Here is a 24,676-nt window from a genome sequence, read left to right on the forward strand (position 1 = left end):
AACAGAGCATATGTATTATATTCAATAAAAACATGATACAGTAAAAATAAATACAAAAGAAAAATTTATGCAGACTCGATACAAGTTATCCTTTTGTTTAACCAGTTTCCTTGTTTATTAATGACAATGTTTATCACTTCCACTGATTTACAGTTTGTTTGCGTGCACGTATACGCATTACATAGAAAATTATATTATATATTATATTTCGTATTACGTAGTAGTAGTAGTAATGTTACGCTTCAAAATATTACTAAATTAAGTGTATTATTGGTTCCTATTCGGCCATAAATACACAATCTACAAGAAGTCGCGATGAACATTTGAAATCTGTGATTGTATTTATATAAACTGTTTTCCATGTTGAGCAAATCTTTGAACAATAATAAAACTGCTGAATGTTAAAACACATCATGCGAGTCTAGTTATAAAGTTAATCCTGTTAAGTTCTTTGACATTTACCCTGATAAATGATGTTTAAAAAAGTACTTAAAGTTGCGTTTCTTTAATTAATTTCTATGATTACCTCTCATATTTATATTACTTTAATTTAATTGTATTACATTACTAGATGATAACAAGATTATCTAATCATTATTTCCTAAATGTTTGATAGTTGATCATAGATCCATAATGAGCAGGGTATAAAAAGGATATTTGAATTTCTGGTTTAACATTTTGTTATTATAATATTACAAAAAATGTTAAAGGAGTTAGACATCACAAATAGATTATCTTTTCGCAAAAAAATTGTTCAAGTTTGTTCTAATAAGATTGTACAAAGTAGTTTCTGATAGCGCAGTGCTTTTTTCCAGATTGTATCCTTGGGTTCATAAAAACCTCTTCAGAAGGCACTAACACTGTGAGTGAAGAAACGAGGTACTTAAACGACACTTGTGCGCAAGTTAGATGCGCAGACACTATCCTGTATCGACTACATTGGTACCTCCATTTTTCACAAACCCAAGTATACATCGTTACTATTAAATAATACAATTCGTTTGCAATAATAGTTCCTTTGTAACGTTTCATCTTTTTGTTGAGTAGATCACAAAAATGGAAAACAATTCTTGAATCGTTTCAAGTGCGACGAAAAGAACAGAATTCGTGACGTTAGAATATCATTCTTTGAACGCTATATAAATTGACAACAAATAATTCGAAATTTTGGTTAGTTACAAGGATGTAAAGCAAGTTTCATTCCAAATATGCAGGGTATCAACATAAAGCATGGCATAGGTCTTCGCTAAGAAAAAATTGCATTGCAATGGCGTGTGCTCCTTTCTTCGTCGAGAAAGGTGCTAAAACTACTAGCTAAGTTGCTTTTTGATTTCTTATATGGAATGTTGTCTATCGTGGACAAATTGCAGAATCGTTCTAGAAAGCGAGATGAAATTTCTCCAGTAAGTTTCCGAATACTTGGACGATCCTTATGACAGGTTCCTTTACAATTTTGTCACTTTTCATTTTATTAGAATACATACAAATATTACTCTTATTTAATTATGAACACGTTCTCAACTACCCCGATGTTTTGTCGACGAGTCCTTCGCAAGAACTAAAAGTCGATACGCACTTCTTTAATGACATCATTTAATTTTTTCAGGGATGAAGTGACATTTGAAATAAATATTTTAATCCATATTACTTAGTTTAAAAAAAAAATATATAAATATGTAATGATAAATATTTTGATGTTATGTATTTTTTCTGAACGATGGTTTTTTAAATAAAACGCTAAACTTTAAATAACTGCAAGCAATATCTCCGTATCTAAGATGAGATATAAAAACCAGAAAAATTAAAGGTAAACCTTGCGTTTAGGGGAGGACCTTGACCTTGACATATGTTGCCAAGGCCACCCTCCCGAGTAACATCAAAGAGGTTTTAGCCGTCGCTCGTTTTTTATTAAAAAGTTATTAATAAAAATGTATTATATATTAGTCTTACAATAGAATCTGCGTATACATATGACCTTGACATATGTTGTTGAGGGCATCATTTTGAACAACTTTTCCCTATATATGTATGTGGCGGTCGGTTTTAGTTTTCGAGAAATTTGCAAAAATATCTTGTAATATTTGAGTATACGTAGCTGCGCACGGCTCGCGTAACAGGCCGTTGTTTCTTGTTTAACTTTTCTGTAAATATACTACAACGGTTCAATACCACACGTGTATCATCCACGATCTTTATTTGTACAGTAAAAAAATGGGGGTACGAATAAAGATCGTGCATGATATAAGCACTTGGAACAAGTTTCAACCGTTGTAGTGTGTTTTTATATGCTATATATACCGCGTTCGTATGTGTAAATCTATGATTTTTGTTTTTTAGTAACTTTTTAATAAAAAAACGCGTGACGGCTATAAGCTCTTGAATGTTACTCAGGAGGGTGTCCTTGACAACAAATGTTAAAGTCAAGGTCATCGGAGCTGCCTCCCCTAAACGCAAGGTTTACTAAATTAAATCAGAATTTGCCGAGAATAAACTAAGAAAACAATTATAATGCAAAGGGTTAAAGAAAAGCGCGTTACCGATTCTTTGTCCACTGGCAAGTTTCCTAATGCTACATATCGTTGGATATTAATCGAAAAATATAAACCTTCAGATATAAAAATAGTCGATTATTATTAAAATCGTTAATTACTGTGTTTGTATAATACAATGTACGTTTTGTATAACATGGATAACAAGAAATTTATCGCGATAACAAAAATATTCTCTGTAGGAATATATCATAAATAATATAATTAATAACCCTTTGTATAAATAACAGTAAACGTACTCTCTAAGTATATAACAATTAACGCTAATTATACTATTATTGTGTTCAGAGGTCGGTCGTTTATGATTCGATTAAATGAAGATAGATATTCTTGACGATGTTACGAAATTAAAATAGAAACAAAATTGCTTTTTTCTTCAGTACAAACTTGCAATAATATAAAATAGAGCTGATATTAAAATGATAAATTTGTTTAAAACACTAACAATAATGAAAGATTTCTTTAATCGAGGAAATCGAAGAAACTTGAATAATTACAAGGCATCGTTTCTTTCTATATATTACTTTTTGGAAATCAAAGAGAATATCTCTCGATTTTGATTATGCTAATTGCTAATTCCTCTAATAGTTTTACATACATCATCATTTTGTAAAAAATAGATAATTGATAACCGACTTTATTTAATTGAATTGACTTCGCAGTGACAAGACGATTTTACGTCACTTGATATACCGATTTTGATTCGACCTTACGATTAGGATAATTAAGGATTAATTGAGCAATATTGAGCACGAATGTTACTCAAAAACCGGAAATCGTACAGTGTTTCTGACAGTTGCCAACTATATTCCTATAGTGGAAACAAAATTAACTAGCCTCTGAAGGCCATTCAAGGAGCTACCTTTATCTGCATGACTTATAATACAGGTCCTTTCCTGACGTGAATCATAGCGGTGTAAGTAGCCTTGGGAGAGTGATTTTTCCTCTTAATTTAACAAAATTAATTTAATTTATGTCATTCATTTTGTTTCAACTATAGCAAATTCTGTTATAAAATATAATAGCAATTCGAAACTGTACTTCCAACACGCCAACCATGCGGAATATGAGTGCGAGGTTTTCGAAAACCTGTGTTTTAAAACTGTTGCTCGAATTGCAACCTTCTAAAAAAAAATCACAACTTGTAAAAAAGTTCGATTCACTTGTATGGAAACAAGGCCGTTAGTGGCATTTAAAAATTGTTCAAAAAGATCACTAGAAACAATCTAGTTCTGAGAATCGACTTTTTTCAGGAAAATCTCGTGATATCCAGCAAGTTTTAAAAATAACCGTAGTCTATTAGACTCAAATTATAAAGATTTGAAACAGCATTTCTTCAATATATTACAGAATTCCATTATTTTAAATTATATTCGAAAGTACTCATTAAAACATTAACACACGAGTAATTACATTTTCAAATATAATTAGGAATTCTGTACATCTCATGAAGATAATATATCCTAAATATCTTCAAAACTTGATCAAATTTGTTAACATTTGTGGAGAAATATTTTGATATAATTATTTGTCTTCCATACAATTATATGTTCTTCGTATTGTTCTAGCATTGCACCATGTGTGTTTAAAACAGTGGAAGTTTTTGGTAACTCTTTCTACTTTTTCACTCGAATAATTGGGAACCATAAAAATATTTAAGGTATTTAGGCTTAAAGAACTGGGAAGATCCTGACTTGCGTACTAAAGCGTTGCCACAAAAATATATCCTTTCTTCTTTGATGAAATAAGTCATAAAAAGTGTTTCCAGAAATTCTCAAAAATCGTCTAAAATTACAAGTTTCATATGAATTCAGACTTTCAATAGCACGGAAAAAGTACCACTGTTTTAAACTATGTCAATCCTCTGGTGCTTCACGCTTAAACATTCTTCCAAATATGAAAATATCCTTGACTTCAAAGTTTGGAAATTGCAAAACAAGGAACACTAAATCTGTTCAATGTGCTTCTGGTTTTCTTGAAAAATATAATAGACTCTATAGTCTATTAACAACTTGTCGCGTTTTCCATCTTCCTGGTATGCTTCAACGTTCTGAAATATGTTTCGTAAGTACTCTAAAGTGGCAAAATCATCGAGTTGGCATCAACAGACACAATCGATTTATCCTCGTTCCTAATTGTCTTTAAGTTTGTCAGGATTCCTTAAAAGGTGGATTCACTCTCGAGGCTGGGCTCCTGTTTGAACATCCTGAATCCAGCTACGCTGGTTACATCTTCTTGGTTCTGAATTGGTGTCAGATCTCTCAGGATCATGACAGGACTTCCAGCCGCCAGCATGTGATCCTGAGGGCTCAACGGAGGCGCGTTGGCCGGTGTCAAAGGACTGCTGGGACTCTCGTTGCTACTCACATAACTGCCAGGAGCGTTTGAGATAGGAATTGGTGTCACGGTGCCATTCACCTCAGCCGTGGCACCACCTAACAGCATCTCTTGTAACAAATTGTCGATATGCGCCACCCCGAACAGTCGTACGAACTGAATCTGTTCGATCATCTGCCAGGAGATGGACTGTAGAGCTGGCAGGGTTAAGAGGATCTCGCCAAATCGACCACGGCTATCGTACTGTCGATCGCTTATGTAGTCCTCCAAGTTGATCTGGATCTGGTAACGCAGTTGCTTGATTCGCTGTGGCTCGCTCAGGCCCTTCGCATCTGTTGACAAAAAGAATAAAGATTTCATTTAGATATAATACTAAATTGAGGTGGTAACAAAGGCTTTTATGTGTAAACCGTGTTCTTTGTATATGACACTCCTTAGTTTAGTTGGCAGTGGGGCTAGCTTCTTCAGGTATCCAACGACATATTGATATTAAGCTTATTACACGGCTTATACTTTGGAGCCTTAATTAGTATCAAGTATGTTCATAGGATCTTGATTAATGTACAGTGTAGTTTTCAAATATGTTTTAATAATTAATCAAAATTAAATGTATTCCTTTATTTCAACTGGCACTCTTATTAAAGTTATTGAGAGTTCATTTTTAAATTTGTGTAACTTATAAAACAAATTCATAACTGTAACTGATCTCAAGCCTCGAAAACAACAGAGAGCACTAAATTTCAGTTTGGTATCAAGACCCTGCCATAAAACAAAGAAGAGTCTATAAAAGTAATTAATCTCAGGTCTCGAAAATAACAGGAGGCATGAAAATTCGAACAAGATTTCTTAACAACTAGTAATTAGCTAGATGATTGTTCTAGTCTAGTCTAGATTAGTTTGTAATTTGAGGGTTTCTTGAAAGGATTCTTGGTTGTTAGCTCCTCGCCGAGTCTATCTTTTGCGATTCGTTTCGACATGACGGCGATGACTGCGCCGATGATCAATTAAATCTTATTGAGACAATCGTTCTCGCGTGCCGGTAAATCTTCGCCGAATGACACGCAAATTCTTCGTCCCCTTCGGCTGCAGATCACAAAACGAGATCACCGAAGATTATGAATCCTCTGAACATGAACGTCTATCAATGAAAGCTGGGAATTTAATTACTCACCTGGGTTCATTTGCTCTAACTAAACTATAAATTCTACGAATGTTCTAGGGTATTAGACTATTTTATTAATATTTATTAATTTTAGCATTAATGAATTATTGCATGATATATTATAATATATATATTATAAATGTTTAACAAAAAAAAATATATATATATCGAATTGAGTAACGTCCTCCTCTTTCGAAGTCGTTTATAAATCTCTTTCTTAATATCGAATTCTAAATAAAAAAGTATTGACCTTTATTAGCCCTAAACCTAATAGGTAACGAGTAATTTCACTTTATTACTTGAACATTTTCTTAATGTAATATCAAGATGGGGATTCAACCTTACCACAAATTTCCGCAGGACAGCGATGTTTACAGCCATGGAGCTTCTGATGAAGTGCTAGATGATATGGATGATGTTTTTCTTTATGAAGAATGCGCAGTACATTTGTCTGAATACTTTTTTATTTAGAATTCGATACTCTACCATATTTTCGTATAAAAAATATACGATTCCATTTAAAACTGAAGTATATAGATGAACTACACATGCCTATTTGCAATATATCATTCTATAATTTATTGCATGCAATGCTAAATCTAATTTTCTTAAAAGAGGTAAGTTTCATTCATATACCGGGTGATTAACGAGAAACAAAACACGTAATTATCTCAGTTTGACTTGAGGATAGAAGAAAATGTTAGAAGAAAAAGTTGTACTGTTTAAGGGAGCAAATATGAGGATATAAAAAGAATTTCCGAATTTTGTAATTTTCAAGGTTTTTTGAAGGTCATCGGTAATTTTTGAATTACATCCTATATTTTCAACACCATAAGATTGTAGCTGACGTCAATACGAGTACAACGATGTGTTACACTATAACCTTCAAATGACCTTGAACTGAGAAATGAGAAATTTCCGTCTGATCAACGAAAATGTAATTTCTTAAACCATTTCAGCACGTGTATACTGTTAATGGAAGGTAATTTCTAAGCATACATAAACGTGTTTATCAATAAGCTACAGGTATTTACCACCGAGTCGGTTATTGTCATTGAAGAATTCCGAATGTATCATTTTATCAATATCAGTTTAACGATGCGTTATTCAAAGGAAGAGAAGATCGATCTCATTTCCATTTACCATGAAGGTCGTCAGTGTCTTCGAGAAGCTGTTCGGCTGTACAAAGACCGATTTCCTGATCGCAGGTGTCCATCTCTTTCTACTTATTCAAATTTAGTGAAAAAGTTTGGTGAAACAGGTAGCGTAGAAAATAAAAAACCTATGAAAGTGAAAACGTGCAACAAATGAAGCAAATGTTGTCAATATTCTTGCGGCAGTAAATGTAAATTCACAGATCAGCACTAGACAACTCGCTTGGGAAAGTGGCGTTAGCCAAGCAGATATCGTGCGAATAATGCGATTGTATAAATTCCACCCATACAGAGATGGGCAAAATCTTTCTCTAAATAAAAATTTTAAATACCGAATAAAGATGAAAAATTATTATCTCTTACTCGTCGAATAAAGATACATAACTTTATCTTTATTCGATAACTGCCGAATAAAAAAATGTATTCGAAGTAAATGTACTCAAAGGATAAAGATAACTTAAATTATTTTTATTCGAATGCTAAAGATATCTGCTTTATCTGCAGAAAGTTTCAATCGTAAGATACTTTTCGCACTTTTAACTTTATCCGACGAGTAAAGATACTTGCGTTAACTGCAGAGAGTTTCTTTCGTTGGGTAGTTTCCCCATTTTTAACTTTAACTGACCGCTAGGGATACCTGGTTTCTCCCCGAGAGTTTCAACCCTAAGATACTTCTCCGCGTTTGTATCTTTATTCGACGGCTAGAGTTACCTAAAGTTACCTGGTTTCTCTCCAGAGATATTCATCTGTAGGTTATTTTCGCATTTTTATCTTTAACTGAAGTTTCACTCGTCGCGTGGGATAACTTTCGTACTTTTATCTTTATCCGAAATTATCGAATAAGGATCGAATAACTTTTCAAGCGGTATTTACTGTTTAGTCGGCGGTTGTAAAGTATAGTTATACATAATTATACAGGAGTAAGGAAGTGTATACTTGTGCATATAGACGTGTACTGTAGATATAAATTATGGTCTTTTTAAATGTTTATAAGTATTGTTATTCCAAAATTCCTATTGTTAGCTACGACTCGGCAACGAGTAACCGATCGAGATGATTTCATGATGTTTCCATGTAGAAAAATTTATAAATTCCTTAATGTTTATAACTATTGTTATTGCAAAATTCCTATTATTTGCTCCGACTCGGCAACGAGTAACCGATCGAGATGATTTCATGATGTTCCCATGTAGAAAAATTTATAAATTTCTTAAATTCATATTATTTATTTTAATTTCAATTTTAGTAAGTTTACCTATATTTGAATATTATAAAAGTGGAACATGTGTATTTTGTCCATTAAACGAAATTTTATTTTGACTAATTACAGGAACATTTATTATATTAACATGATTAGGAAGACAATTAATTGAATATTCTAATATTGAACTTAGTCAAATTTGAACATTCATGAAATCTTAATTGGCATAAATTAATATTTAAATATTTATAAATAGTTAATGGTATAATAGTTATAACAACACCGCATATACAAACTGCGTATTCCTACAGAACAAATCAGAGTGAAATCAGTGTTCGACCATATTGTGACTCAGCATGCAGAATTCCTTCACTTTAAGGTCGCTTAAAAGAGCACAGTTAAAAATTAACTTCGGCGCAGGTCGAATCATAAGCAATGACCAGCACCAACATGTGGCCGCCAGGTAGTCAAATAAAGAAACCTTCGCCAAGGGTTGCCGATAACCTAAAGTACAAATCTTGCCGAGTTCTGGTTTATAGTATAGAACGGCTAGTACGCTGCTTTACCCGTTCGATGCTATTATAACTATTATACCATTAACTATTTATAAATATTTAAATATTAATTTATGCCAATTAAGATTTCACGAATGTTCAAATTTGACTAAGTTCAATATTAGGATATTCAATTAATTGTCTTCCTAATCATGTTAATATAATAAATGTTCCTGTAATTAGTCAAAATAAAATTTCGTTTAATGGACAAAATATACATGTTCCAATATTATAATATTCAAATATAGGTAAACTTACTAAAATAGAAATTAAAATAAATAATATCAATTTAAGAAATTTATAAATTTTTCTACATGGGAACATCATGAAATCATCTCGATCGGTTACTCGTTGCTGAGTCAGAGGAAATAATAGGAATTTTGCAATAACAATAGTTATAAACATTAAGGAATTTATAAATTTTTCTACATGGAAACATCATGAAATCATCTCGATCGGTTACTCGTTGCCGAGTCGTAGCAAACAATAGGAATTTTGCAATAACAATACTTATAAACATTTAAAAAGACCATAATTTATATCTACAGTACACGTCTATATGCACAAGTATACACTTCCTTACTCCTGTATAATTATGTATAACTATACTTTACAACCGCCGACTAAACAGTAAATACCGCTTGAAAAGTTATTCGATCCTTATTCGATAATTTCGGATAAAGATAAAAGTACGAAAGTTATCCCACGCGACGAGTGAAACTTCAGTTAAAGATAAAAATGCGAAAATAACCTACAGATGAATATCTCTGGAGAGAAACCAGGTAACTTTAGGTAACTCTAGCCGTCGAATAAAGATACAAACGCGGAAAAGTATCTTAGGGTTGAAACTCTCGGGGAGAAACCAGGTATGCCTAGCGGTCAGTTAAAGTTAAAAATGGGGAAACTACCCAATGAAAGAAACTCTCTGCAGTTAACGCAAGTATCTTTACTCGTCGGATAAAGTTAAAAGTGCGAAAAGTATCTTACGATTGAAACTTTCTGCAGATAAAGCAGGTATCTTTAGCCTTCGAATAAAAATAATTTAAGTTATCTTTATCCTTTGAGTACATTTACATCGAATACATTTTTTTATTCGGCAGTCATCGAACAAAGATAAAGTTATGTATCTTTATTCGATTTTCTATTTAAATAATTTTTTTATCTAAATAATGCCCAGCTCTGCACCCATACCATCTAGCGCTTCACCAAGAACTTCACGGCAGAGATTTTGAAAATCGTGTAAGCTTCTGTGAGTGGGGTTTGAGGCAAATTAGAAATGATAGCCGATTTTTTGCGAAAGTGCTGTTCACTGATGAGGCTTCTTTCACAAGCTATGGTCAAATTAATTAAAAAAATGTGCATTACTGGAGTAATATTAATCCACGATGGTTCCGACAAATTGATAAACAACGACCTTGGACTATTAATGTTTGGTGTGGAATCCTAAATAATAAAATAATTGGACCCTATTTTATTACCGGTACATTAAACGCAACAAGGTACCTAACGTTTTTAGAAGAAATATTGCCTTCATTTTTGGAAGATATTCCTCCTAATATTCGTCGTGTAATGTGGTACCACCACGATGGTTGTCCGGCTCACTCTTCAAGTACTGTAAGAGATTATTTAAACGCTAAATTTTCAAGTCGCTGGATAGGACGTAATGGATCCATACTATGGCCAGCTCGTTCACCTGATTTAACTCCATTTGATTTTTTTTATAGGGAACACTGAAAGATAATGTGTATCATGACCAACCAATTACACGAGAAAACATGCAAGAAAGAATAATTAGATCTTGCAGATCAATTCCAACAGAAGCAGTTGAAAGGGCAATTGATTGCATTGCAGAACGTTTAAATGCTTGCGTTACTGCTGAAGCTCATCATTTTGAACATGTAATTTAAATAAAATTTAAAATTTAAATAAAATGAGTGTTCATTTATGTTATCATTGCTTTATCGTAGATTTCTCAGTTCAAGGTCATTTGAAGGTCATAGTGTAACACATCGTTGTACTCGTATTGACGTCAGCTACAATCTTATGGTGTTGAACATATAGGATGTAATCCAAAAATTACCGATGACCTTCAAAAAACATTGAAAGTTACAAAATTCGGAAATTCTTTTTATATCCTCATATTTGCTCCCTTAAACAGTACAACTTTTTCTTCTAACATTTTCTTCTATCTTCAAGTCGAACTGAGATAATTAGGTGTTCTGTTTCTCGTGAATCACCCGGTATATCTGTTTAGTTCATATATACAGGTTGTTCCAAAAATGTAGCATCCTGAAAGGGGTGGTTCGGGAGGTGATTTGAAACAACTTTTTCCTTAGTGAGAATGTTGTCCGAGGCTTCGTTGAGGAGATATTAACGGAAAACCCCGACCAACCAGAGCGCGAGGATGCCGGTTGAGCGTAGGCTACACGATAGGCGACCGCGCTCATACGATACCGCAAGCGCTCCATCGGCATACTCGCGCTCTGATTGGTCAGTGTTTTCCGTTAATATCTCTTCAACGAAGCCTCGGACAACATTCTCACTAAGGAAAAAGTTGTTTCAAATCATCTCGCGAACCACCCCTTTCAAGGTGTTACAACATTTTTGGGACACCCTGTATATATGTAAACCAAATAGGATATTTATGTCATTCAATAATTATGTATATATTATATTTATTTATTAGCATATTGTAATTAGTTTTCAGTGTCATTATAGTACAGTAAAGGACACTTACTAGGATCAAAAAAGACAATTGCTTTGAGGCAAGCGAATTCAGTGTCGTCGATTTGCACCTCGTTCAATGGTTTCACCAGCTCGTCCATCACCCTGACGCCGACCTTGCTGATGTCCAGATCCTGATTGCGACCCTCTGCGGACAAAGATATCACTGATAACGACGGTTAAACCGTCCCTATCGGATCCCCACTACCAATCGACTGAGTCCGGTTAAAGTACGAATTTTGAAAAGCTGGAAAAACCAACAACCAGTTCGATAAACCCATGTGCACTCATGCTACTGCAGTCGCAACGTGAATGCCGGACTCAGTCTACTAGCTACGCCCCAACATAGGTTCGTGCAACTAATGTAGCGAGACTATCGATTATTCGTATTGAAAATTAACCGAATATTTTCTTTTCATTTTTGACATTAAGAACATTCAGTAGATATTTGTACACTAAATATTAATTAGTCAAATATTTATTTTTTACATATTTGCATTGAATACTTGAATATTTATTTTTTACATATTTGCATTGAATACTTGAATATTTATATTTAACTTATTATACACCAACTACCAACATTGATAAAAATGAAACTGACAAATTTACACCGTACTGTTATTTTGATACTGGCCGTGTGTGTTCTTTGTAATTTCCTTTTTTGTTTGCAAAAATATTATTTGTTGATTTTACGTTTCAATTTCAGTGTAAATCCATCAAAGGATTTAATTGTTAAGTGACAATACTTTCGAATCAATTGAAGTATGTAGGGTGCCCCACGTAACACTTCTCACATTTTCATTTCTTTGCCTCCGGGGTCATCCCAAGGTCATGGTACACTAGGTTGTTGAATTCGTTTTGACATGGTCTATAATACTGTTAAGTCAAAAATACAAAGTGCAATTTAAAAAAATAAAGGTAATCTTGACAATAATAAAAAAAAAAATTTTCCGACTTTTTTTATTACAATGTATAGCCAATTGAAAACTGATCAACATTTGTTAAAAATATCTTTTGTCAGATTATCGCAAGTACATGAAAAATCGTGAGAAGTATTGCGTGGGACACCTTGTATAAGTATATTTTTGAATCGAAGAGATTTTTAATTTTTGTTTACACTCAATTTAATGTTAAAACAATTATGCTGCAATGAAAAATAATAACAACAACAACAACAATAATAATAATGAAATAAAAAATGTTCATAAAACTTTTTTCCAGGTTTTGATACTAATTTTAAACTTGCAGATGTATAATTATAAAAAAATACAAGATCTTGCTAAAGTAGAAGAAATTATGTTTTACAATTGTAATTATTTTGTATCGATTGTCTTGCTATGTGCATTTAGTGTTTACTCCGTTGGAAATGTTACGAACACAATTGTCGTCCACAAATATTCAACGCATAGAAAATGAAACGCTCACAGGCGTGTTCGTTACTACATGTGTAAACAAATTAAATACTTGTGCATCGCAAAAAGGAGGCTAGAACCTAAAACGGTCAAACTTTTGTGGAAATAATTTGAGAATGTTAGTCAAACTTAAAAAGAATTTTATAATTTACACTTACATGCTGTTATTCACTCATTCAGATATTCCTAATAATTATGTCACACCTGTTTACGTAAATTTACAATTTCAGAAAGAGTGAAAATCACAGAAACATCTTTTTTTAAACGTACCACATAAACTAATATTTGTTTTGCATTTACCATTCAATCGGTTGTACATTTTTTCACCGAATGAATTTCGAATGTAAATTCTGGTAGATTAAGCCAGTGCGGATATTGTATATGTCTAACAAATGTTGTTTAGATTACATGTAGTTATCGTCTCCAAAGTGTGCAATAGCTCCTCGCCATCGTTTTTCTTAAAGAACATTTTACATAAAATTCGATTATCGCGCGGTTGTATTCCTTTCACGATAATTAATCTTCTGGAATCTTATCCATCGATGCCATCAACAGATGAAATAATACCGTGGTAATCTTTATTACGCGTAATAATAATTCCAGTTGTTTCGCGATCTATCAGTCATCACCGAGAAAAATATTTTTACCCGATAATCGTCGTTGATAACGCTCGAACGGCGGAAAGTTCAATCAATGTTAGTGATTTCCAAATGTTTTCGAAGTTGAAGAAGAAAGGAAACGTTATTGCATTCGAAACAAGTTGTGAGTTTAAAATGATACAAGAAAAGCACACTCTTGTAATTATTGTACTCTGATGGTTAGTGTGTGATACAAAAAGACTTTAAAGTTATGTGCAGTTTTCTATACAGGGTGTCCCAAAAATGTAGCACCTTGAAAGGGGTGGTTCGGGAGGTGATTTGAAACAACTGTCTTCTTAGCGAAAATATTGTCCGAGGCTTCGTTGAGGAGATATTAACGGAAAACACTGACCAATCAGAGCGCGCGTATAGCGTTGGAGCGGCCGCCTAGCGTTTAGCCACGCCTACTGCGGGCGTTCCAACGGTATACTTGCGCTTTGATTGGTCAGTGTTTTCCATTATTATCTCCTAAACGACCCCGGGGGCAACATGTTCTCTAAGGAAAAAGTTGTTTCATATCATCCCCCGAACAACTCCTCTCATTTCTGGACCTCCAACATTTTTGGGACACCATGTACATGATTTATAATGATTTATATACGCGATAAAATTTTATTAAATTAACAATTACAGATCTATTTTATATTTGGAGAAATTAAATTAAACCCGAATGCAGTAGAAGTTGCATTCATTTATAATAAAGGTTCAAGTTGACGTTAAGTTTAAATTACACACATTGTCAGTTTCAACATATACTATTCAACATATACTACTCAATTCGACATGTATATATCTTTATATATACAGGGTGTCCCAAAAATGTTACAACACATTGAAAGGGGTGGTTCGGGTGGTGATTTGAACCAACTTTTTCCTTAGCGGAAATGTTGTCCGAGGCTTCGTTAAGGAGATATTAACAGAAAACCCCGACCAATCAGAGGGCGCCTATACTGTTGGAGCGGCTGCGGTAGGCGTGGACTCGGCGCTAGACGGCTACGCTCATACGTTACCGCGGGCGTTCCACCGGTATACTCGCGCTCTGATTGGTCGGGGTTTTCTGTTAATATCTCCTCAACGAAGCCTCGGACAACATTATCGATAAGGAAAAAGTCGTTTCAAATTACCTCCCGAATCACCTCTTTCAAGGTGTTACAACATTTTTGAGACACCCTGTATCAAACATTTTCTTCTTTGAACAAGACATCCCCTCCTCTTATGTACCACGCCTCCCTTATGTGCTACACTTTTTGGGTGGTGAGTCCCTTCTAATGCTACTCCCTCCTAGTTCTTTGTCCTCTTAGAGGTATAGTATACTTCTAGTGCTAAATTTCGCTATATGCCACGCCATTCTAATATCACAATTTTCTATATCTTTACACCTCTCTATATGCTACGCCTTCCTAGTCTTACACCCTTCTAGCGTTTCTATATGCCACGCCCTTCTAATACCATGACTTTCTAATACTACACTTGACTAGTGCTACCCTCCCAGTGTTTCGGTTTACTATATGCCATGCCATTCGAAGACCATGCCCCTCTAGTGCTATGCCTTTCTATATTTCATGACCTTTTGGCGTCACACCCCCTTAGCAGCCCTTCATATAAGATACCTCCCTCTCTATTTTGGAAAACGTTCTCCTAAGTGAAAGTTTACAGACAATAATGTGTTAGTTTTGCCTCTGACAGTATTGTACTTGTTTTTATGATAACTTTGTTCGCTATCGATTTTCCTTAACAACAATTCATCCTACAATCTACTATTCTTCATTAGAACATACAGACACCCCAACCAGTACCCACGAACGAACCACAGAAAGAACGTACCAGGACAGTTTTTTGTGATGATGCAGTTGTTACCCAGTAATAGAACATCCTTCAGTTGCATGCTACGCCTGGCAACGCCTAGAAGAAGATGTTCGCCGGCGTGTGCCCTCAACAGGGCCACCTGATCGTCGAGGGTGAGTTCGCTAAACGCAGGTATATATTTCGCCCATTCGACCAGAATCAACAATTGCTGTTTCATGCTGTCGCAGACGTCGTTTATATTGGCAATTTGTTTCGTGCTGAGGTCGATATCCCCACCAGGACTGCCTAGCTGTTTAAAGATAACTTTCAATTACTTGCTCCGATGCAACGCTTATTTTTATATAATTTGAGAAAGAAAATACATGGAAGTTTAAAGGTGGTTGCTGATTTGACAGAAAAAATTGTTTTAAATTCCATTGCCTATTCTAATAAAATTTTAGGACGTTGTTTTGTCCTTAAATTAAATTTAGACACTTCGACAGAAGATTCAAATGAGCACCACTGCATTTTCTTTATCTTTACTTATGTATTCAGCAACTATGTCTTTTTTCAATTCTTTGTAGACTATTCTTCGCTCTTAAATTAAATTCGAACACTTCCACCACTTGAACTTGATGTTTAAATAATCGCCACTAGATGCGCATTATATTTTATTTAACAAAAGTGGCTGTGGCTAAAATGCTGTTAATAAAAGGATACTTTATAATTGGACATTCCGCGAGCTGTAAACGTAGTACATGTATTCTTCATGGTATCTCGGATTCATACAAATGTAAGTAGGACGAACGTAAGTGGAACTGTCATGTATCGATTACTTTTTGAATTTCAGCTACATTATGAATATTTAAGATACACGGATCTAATGTGCTCAATCTATGTGCATGGCGATGTTCGATTAGCATACATTTTTTTCGACTTATGAAAAGCACTATGAATTAATCAACACAATTGTTATTTTAATTACTGTTATAATTTTTCAAGTATTACATACCTATAATATAGGGACAAATACAATGAATCCAAGCTTGAAAATGCAAATATCAAAATTGAATACCGTGTTATATTCCTAATTTTACATTTTTGTAAAAAATGATATTACAAACAAATTGTTTATACAACTTTACTAGTATAATTTCTTTTTAAATGCTCTAAGTTTCTCGCATAATCGTCTGGATATTTAAAGTTTTTCGTTAACAATAGTTAACAAAGTAACTATGAGGAACATTTGCGTTAAGTTCATAAATGCTTATAAAACTTTATTTTAATATTAATGCAATCAGATTTCAAGTTTTGGAGCTTATGAATGTTTAATATAAAAACAGATTGCAATCGTTGGAAAAGTTTTAGGCATGTATGTTAGAATTCGGATTAATAAAAAATTTCATCCGAAATTAAGGGGGTATCCTGAATTAGGAGGTCTAAAAAAGCGGTTTTTCGTGAATTTTTTTAGGATGGAAAAAAAATTAATTCTGTCGAACGTTTTATCCTATTTTCATACATATTTGAGTAGTCTGTACAAATTTTTTCAACAAGAAATATTCAAATTGAGTCGACTGTGACGCACATTTGTAGAGCACCTCACAATTAAAACCTTCTATCGGTGGGAAAGATGCAGGTCGTAATTTTGGTTTGACACAAAAAACTAACCAAAAGAAATTTTCATTTTTATACATTTTCCTTCTATGTAAACTAAGAAAAATCCGCAAAAATGGTGAAATGTGAAATTACTGCAAGTTTGAAAAAAGCACGAGTTCATTGGGTGAAAAAAATCACTTTAACTTGATAAAAAAGTTGATTAAACTTTTTTTTTTGTATTGAATTGTACACCGATCAATTTCCCAAAAAACTTTTGTGTTAAATTGTAGTTTCTTAACTTCTTTTTGTATAATCAATGATATTTTACATATTCTTGAAAATCTCTAAGATAGATCTAGTCCAAATAACATATACTAGTTAATATAATTTGTGAAATTAACAAAAAGAATGCGAAAAGTGGGTAAGAGTATAGAAGCAATAAGTATTTGTACGATTCTTATGACTAGACTATCATTATGCAAAATAAAATCTTTGGTGAACCTGCCTACAAAAATTGAACCTAAACAGGAATTTATTTTATTCTGCAAATATTATAACACGAACGTTACTTTCAATCTTTTTTATATTCTTGCATATTGTTTGCATTTCGTAATTTCTTGCACGTTCAAATTTCCTATAAATACATATATAAAGATCCGCAGTCTACTTATGACGAACCATTTACAGTAGAGTTTGTAACGTAAACACATTAGTTTATTGCTCCGTACGAATTAGAAAACATCAAATTTCCAGTAAAGTACTTTAAAAAAAGACTTTAATAGAGGAATTGTAGAAGATCCCACTTCGAATAACTAATAATTTAGTTAATTTAATGCTTAGGAGAGTTGCGATAATTATAAAATCAAAAGGAAAACCCACGAAGGAAGTATTATATACTTGTAGATTAATGTAAATTTCTTTTTTTTTAATGAAATTTTAAAAATTAAACAGTTGTGCGAATACTTATTGCTTCAATATTTCTATCGATTAATTGTTTTTTTCTTGTTAATTTCGCAACTTACATAAATAGCTATTTCTTTTTGTACTCTATCTATTCTAGAGATTTCCGAGAATATGTAGAATGTCATTGTTTATAAAAAATAAGTTACTAAATTAGAATTTTACATAGTTTCTTTTTTGGAAATTGATCGGCGTACGAATACTTTCTACACCCACTGTAAGCAGTTGAAATCTGCAGGTTGATTTCCGGCGAGGCCAATTTGAATCCCTATTAGCTGCCGCGTGACCACACATGTACAACTCTACTCAAGAAGAGACACTCACCGATGCACACTCGCTGTTGAAAAATGACCCAAGAGTCTGCAAAACAGTTGGGCTAGGTGACCTCGTATTACCTGGCCTAGAGACTCCTAGGACATTTTCAAACAGCAAGTGTGCATCGGTGTGTATTTTTCCTGTGCGAGTACGTATATGTGCAGCCGCGCGAACAGCTGATCGAGCTTACAAATCGCTTGACAGAAGTGAAACCTGCAAAAACTGCTTATACATATATCGATAACGAAGCCATAGTTCGCAAATTGGTAAAGGACTTTTCGATTCGTACTGGTGTCAAGACGTTCTCTAAAAATCTCCCACATATTAAGAAACAGCCTGTACATATACAAATTTATATAATATCTAAGATATACCTTATACAGGTTGTCTACGTATAAGTTTGGACATACGCAGGGTGTCAATTCTACAACATATTTCCAACAAAAAATTACTCTTAGACATTTTCTTTGTGTCGCCTTATTCTCGAGAATGTTCACTTTTAATATTTTTTCTGCGTTTTCGACGTGACACTCTTTAAACGGTTATAACTCCACCAAATTACAGCGCAAACTTAAAACTAAGTATACCATTCGAAAGAGTGTTAAATTTCCCAACTCCCTGATGCCGAACCAAAATTTATTACGTAGATTTAACAAGTGAAAAATTAGGTCAAACTTTACATTGTGAACATTTAAAAAAATTTGACTTTTTATGTTTTTGTTTTTCGATTTCAAAGACATAGTTGTTTTGCGGGCAGTCTTCGGGAAAAACTTCCTCGAAGTCTCAGCTTTTGAACGGTATTGTCAAAAAAAAAATTGTACGGTGGTATTTTCGGGAGAAAATGACATTTAAATGCAGAAAAACGTTCAAAATGCCCGTCTTCTAAAACAAAACTTATCAGTTCCCCTGCGCCGAAAACATTGATTTTTTGCTTTGTGAAATCGATCGTGTTCCAATTTCCATACCATTTATCGGTACACCGAGGTTGATTTTGATTAAATAGACTCTAAAAACGAAGATTCGACAAAAACAATTATTATTCACCTCGTACTCAGGCTCTACACACGGCTGGGTTAGGTCTTGAGATGTCAAAAAATCGTTTTTTTTTCTAAATGGGGAGGTTTGAAGTGTCACTAAAAAATACATCAAACTCGATGTCAAGTTAATTTTAAAGTGACAAGTCGATTGTTGTTGAAAAATATCGGTTTACAACTAAAAACCCACGCTTTTCTGCATTTAAACGTAATTTTCTCCCTAAAATACCACCGTACAATTTTTTTTTGCCAATACCATTCAAAAGCTGACTTCGAGGAAGTTTTTCCCGAGAAGTGCCCGCCAAACAACTGTCTTTGAAATCGACAAACGAAAACAGAAAAAGTCAAATTTTTTGAAATTTTCACAATATAAAGTTTGACCTAATTTTTTACTTGTTAAATCTACGTAATAAATTTTAGTTTGACATCAGGGAAATGGGAAATTTAACGCTCTTTCGAATGGTTTCCTAGTTTTAAGTTTGCGCTGTAATTTGGTGGAGTTATGACCGTTTAAAGAACGTCAAGTCGAAAACGCAGAAAAAATATTAAAAGTGAAAATACTCGAAAATAAGGCGATACAAAGAAAATGTCTAAGAGTAATTTTTTCTTGGATATATGTTGTAGAATTGACACCCTGCCTATGTCCGAACTTATACGTAGACACCCTGTATACCAAAATATTAGTTAAACTAATTTAACAATGCAGCATTTAAATGATTGTTACTTTCTTATGGTACCAATACAAAAGTATTTGGTATTATAAAATTGTTCACCAAAAAAACGACCGGATGACTGTCCCTGTTCGCATTTACATACATGGGGGAGTGGAGAGGGCAATATTCCCACGAGTTTCATTAATTCTCTTACTTTTCCTAATTATTAAGACTGACACGTTAAATTCATTTCGTTAAACGAATAAACAAAGACGAGTCCATTAACAAAGAATAAGCGAACAGACAAACCTTGAATCTGCATATTCACCTCGTTGGAATTAAACGAATTCAATTTTATTCAGACGGATAATACCGAGTCCGCACCGTCCAGGCATACATAATCATTAACAACGACGATTTAAAAACTTCTGAACGTCTACAACTCACCTTAACACTTTATGTACCAATAGTCTATTTACAGGCTTTTTAATTTCAGGATCTGTTTAAAGGAATCTTTTGTTTTACCAAACATACAATACGTAGAAATTAACATGGATTAATTAATATATACTATATTGAATTAATATACAAGGTATTTCACCTAACTTGACCACCTTAAATATATCGCTTATTTTGTATGATACAAAAAATGTCAGGGGGAGAAAATATTCAGTTCGAAGACGCCAATACATTGATGGACAGAATTTTTTTCTCAAGAACATTTTTATTTGAGATTTCAAGGTCATCGTATTGTTTTTTAAATGGGACTGCATATCTTCACTACAATAGTCTTATAGCTTATAAAAAAACGAATCCACCGAGATGCAACACATTGACCTCCACGTGACCTTTAACGGGAAAATTATGAAATGTTTGTCAGTAACTTCATTACGCGTTCGAGGAGGGTAAATGAAGAAATTTCAATTTCATTGAAACGATTTACCGTGTAATTGTCCCTGGTACTTGTGAACAGACATTCGTATTCTCCTTTCATCAGTTAAAGTTTGTTTACAAGCACTATATATTAAAGCGATAATCTTAACAAAAGATTATCGCTTTACAATCCAGAATTTGTTGGCCAGCTCGATCGCAGTATTTTACGCCACTTGATTTCTTTCTGTGGGGACACCTAAAAAAATAAAGTTTACAATGACGTACCCACGATACAGAAAACATGCGACAAAGGGTTTTACACGAATGTACATCGATTACTGTAAAACAACTTAAAAATGTACAGTAAGAATTTATTTATCGCCTTCAAAAGTGTATCCAGATGCATGATGCAAATTTTGAAAACCTTCTAAAATGAAGATGTAACTTAATACTGTTTCAATGAAATTGAAATTCTTTTATTAACCCTCCGCGAACGCGTACTAACAAACATTTCATAATGTCCTCACTAAAGGTAACGTGAAGGTCGATATATTACACCTCGTTGGATTCGTTTTTTTTTTATAAGCAATAAGAATGCTGTAGTGACAATATGCAGTTCAATTTAAAAAAAAAAAATACGGTGACCTTGAAATCTCGAAAAAAAATGTCCTTGAGAAAAAATTTCGGTCCATCACCGTATTAGCACTTTCGAACAGAATATTTTCTGCCTCTGATATATTTTTTTTATCATACAAAATAAGCGATATATTTAAGGTGGTCAAGTGAGGCGAAATACCGTGTATGTTAATATAGAAAATCCTTTTTTAAGTTGTAAACTTAGTTTAATAAACTCTCAAATTAAAAATTGATATCTTCCAATGAATCTTAACTTGTTGCCCTAGCAGCTATCATTAATAACGCTTACTTAAATAATTATTCATTGTCATTATCAAATATTAAATATTGTGTAAAAAGAATTATTAATGACTGAGTGACTTTAGACAAAGGTTTGAAATTGTACATGAGACGAATTGATTAGCTTGATAGTTTTAGTGTTAAAGGTATATTTTTTAAGGGTCAAAATGTCCACTCTGAACATCCCCTACATTTACTCAAACTCAAACCTAAGAAACTCAATGCTGAGAAAACTACCCCTCTCCTCGTTTCCAATTCATCGAGGTTGTATACTCAAATCTCCCCTTCAACTTCAGTCTTGTAAGGACGTTTATTCTTGACTATTTTCTTATTAATGAATTTATGCATAAACAACATCAGGAGAAATCTCCGTACATAGGCTACATCCCATTCCTACGATTCTTAAGGGGTTAGTCGCAGTCAGGAAAATGGAAACGGATAGTTTCCTGTGTGTGTGTGTGTTTTTTAAGGTATTAAATAATCATTTTTATTAATGAAATGTCTTACAAATATATTACAAAGTATGTCTCAAAGAACTATTAAAGAATTTTTGTTTTAAGAAAGGTTAATTCATTTCGTCATAACAGGCGATGGCGTGGGTGGCCACTTGGTTTGTGGTGAGCAAGATTTCTTCAAACTGGTGCACCTGAAAACAAAACTAAAGGTAGATTTAGAAAATATATTAGACTAACGGGTCCCTGATCGAAGGATTTTTTATTTTCTTGTATACTTCTTTTTTTATCCTGTATTGACTCGCTTAATTTTAGTGAAAAAATTGAAAATCGACTTCAAATGTACGCCTTGTTTTAAATTAATTTTTTCCAAAATCCTTCGTTCAGGGACCCGCTAGACTAATCTATTTTCGAAATCTACCTTTGTTTTTGTTTTCAGGTAAACCAGTGTAGAGAAATCTTGCTTACCGCAAACCTATGTTTTTAAATCATCGTCTACGTCATCGGCTGTTATGATCATATAAATTAAACGTTTCTTAAAACAAAAAATGTTTTTTAGTTCTTTAAAACATGCTTTATAATATACTTAATTGTTACTTATGCAAATTATTACTTAATAACTACAAAAAAAATCACAAAGAAATGTCGTTTTTCCTCTTCCTGACTGCGACTAACCCCTTAATATGTACCAACCCTATCTTAGATGTAGGAGGCACTGAAAATTGAGTCATTCATGTTCCTTACCTCCTACACCTAATGCACACACAATAGAATACCGGAGTTTTTAATGGGAGGTCTTACACCAGAGTTGGGGTATTACCCTACACTTTAAATAAACTAGAACTTTGTTGATATATTAGGTCTACCGGAAAGTTCTGTCCGTTTTTCGAATAACACACAATAATAAATTTCTCATACCTCGACGAAATTTTACTGAATAATATAATTTTTATCATTATTTATGACATCTTGCCAGCATGATTGCAACTTGTATATCGTTTTTAATGAATATGCGCGTACTTGTTAAAAACTTGTAACCGGAATGGACAGAACTTTCCGGTAGACCTAATATTTATCTCGTTTCCTTCTTTGAAAAATGTTCAAAGGAGGAAACGAGACGAACATAATAGTCAACTTTAGGCTTATTTGTTAACCTGGGCTTTTGCTTACCTCTCTACTTCCCAAAAGGTCAATAATCACTTTCGAAGATTTTTCCCACGAGAAAAAAAGAAAAACCCTGTCCAAGATGTAGCCCAGGTATTTTCCCTCACTAAATTGTTAGCAATAATCGAAATAAACTGACCTCGAGGGCAGCGCCAACTTGTCTGCTGAGCATTTCAGCTTGAAGAAGGGAGACTACAGACAACCCGCTTCCGTTGCTACTCTGTTCCTCGTAGCTTGGCCTTCTACAGCTTATCCGATCCCTCTCGTTTTGTACGGCTGCATGTAAACGAAATCAGGAGATAGGAAGATATGACAATGTTGGCTGTCGATTCGCTCTGACAAGTTCGTTCGCTGTTAGTATGTTTGCTTCGAATCGCTGATTAGTTATTCAAAAAATAGCCCGCAAATTGACTTTCTTTATCGTCGATTTTTATTTTTAAGCTTGGACAACTTTGGACTTTTATCACAGCTGATAAATGTGCTTTAGGAACACGGATAATTCATTTCCTGTACTCACCTTCCTTCTTCATGCCAGCTTTGAAACATTTTCGTAATCTGCAGTATCTGCACTGGTTCCTCTTGTCTTTGTCTACTACGCAGTTTCTACTGAATCTGGAAAAATAATAATGATTGCAATTGTTAACGGTTGTAGGTGTTACTGGGTGAACACGTGAAAGGTCGAAGTGTTTGAGAAGCGAATGGTAGAGAAAGAAAAGCTAGCTAGGCAAGAAGGTACGTTAACTGGGGGATGAATTAACATATTTGGTTTGGGTTAGGTCTGGGTCATGTTTTCGGGGTTGAGAGTCACGGGGAATATAAGAATAATCCAGACTAACACCAGTAGTCGGCTCGCCGAGTACGAAAGAGTGGCAGCGAGGACGAGTTGGCAAGCCTGATGGCTGGGGGCCATTCACGGAAGTCGCGTCTGATCATCAGACACGCTGTGGGGACCCCTCACCCGAACACTCCTCCCTGTCGCTCTTAAACAAAAGGAAATTAGAAGTAGGACTAGAAACGACAACAACAAGATAGGTAGAAGCATGTATAAGCCGGTAACCCTGGCACGGATGGACGGTGGCGAGCCTTCATTCAGATCAGGGTCCGAGAGGGATAGTTACACAAGAGAGGGGGGGGGGGGGGGGAGGGAGGGTGGAACCTTGCAAACCGCGACTATTTAGCTAGAACCTCTAAAGGA

General features: G+C 34.0%; 1 protein-coding gene across 2 annotated transcripts; it reads right to left on the minus strand.

Moving 5' to 3' along the window:
- Nucleotides 1-24,411, minus strand: LOC128874948 (transcription factor HNF-4 homolog). Of its 2 annotated transcripts, none has more exons than XM_054120155.1 (6): nt 24,318-24,411; nt 23,999-24,093; nt 23,621-23,757; nt 15,559-15,829; nt 11,695-11,829; nt 1-5,218 (listed from the first exon to the last, which is right to left on the minus strand). In XM_054120155.1, exons 1-6 carry the CDS (start codon nt 24,389-24,391, stop codon nt 4,710-4,712), a joined length of 1,221 nt encoding a protein of 406 aa, XP_053976130.1. In that variant the 5' UTR covers nt 24,392-24,411; the 3' UTR covers nt 1-4,709. The 2 variants fall into 2 exon arrangements, with proteins under 2 accessions (XP_053976130.1, XP_053976129.1); XM_054120154.1 differs by having other exon boundaries at nt 11,695-11,847.
- Nucleotides 24,412-24,676: the final 265 nt, after the last annotated feature.

The sequence above is a fragment of the Hylaeus volcanicus genome, chromosome 4 (assembly GCF_026283585.1).
Source record: "Hylaeus volcanicus isolate JK05 chromosome 4, UHH_iyHylVolc1.0_haploid, whole genome shotgun sequence".
Lineage (NCBI taxonomy): Eukaryota > Metazoa > Arthropoda > Insecta > Hymenoptera > Colletidae > Hylaeus > Hylaeus volcanicus.

Coding starts and splice junctions, on each gene's coding strand:
- LOC128874948 (XM_054120154.1), bottom strand. CDS start 24,391: ATGGCCCCCAGCCATCAGGCTTGCCAACTCGTCCTCGCTGCCACTCTT. Junction 24,094..24,317: donor TCGGCGAGCCGACTACTGGT/GTTAGTCTGGAT, acceptor TTATTTTTCCAG/ATTCAGTAGAAACTGCGTAG. Junction 23,758..23,998: donor AGCTGGCATGAAGAAGGAAG/GTGAGTACAGGA, acceptor GTTTACATGCAG/CCGTACAAAACGAGAGGGAT.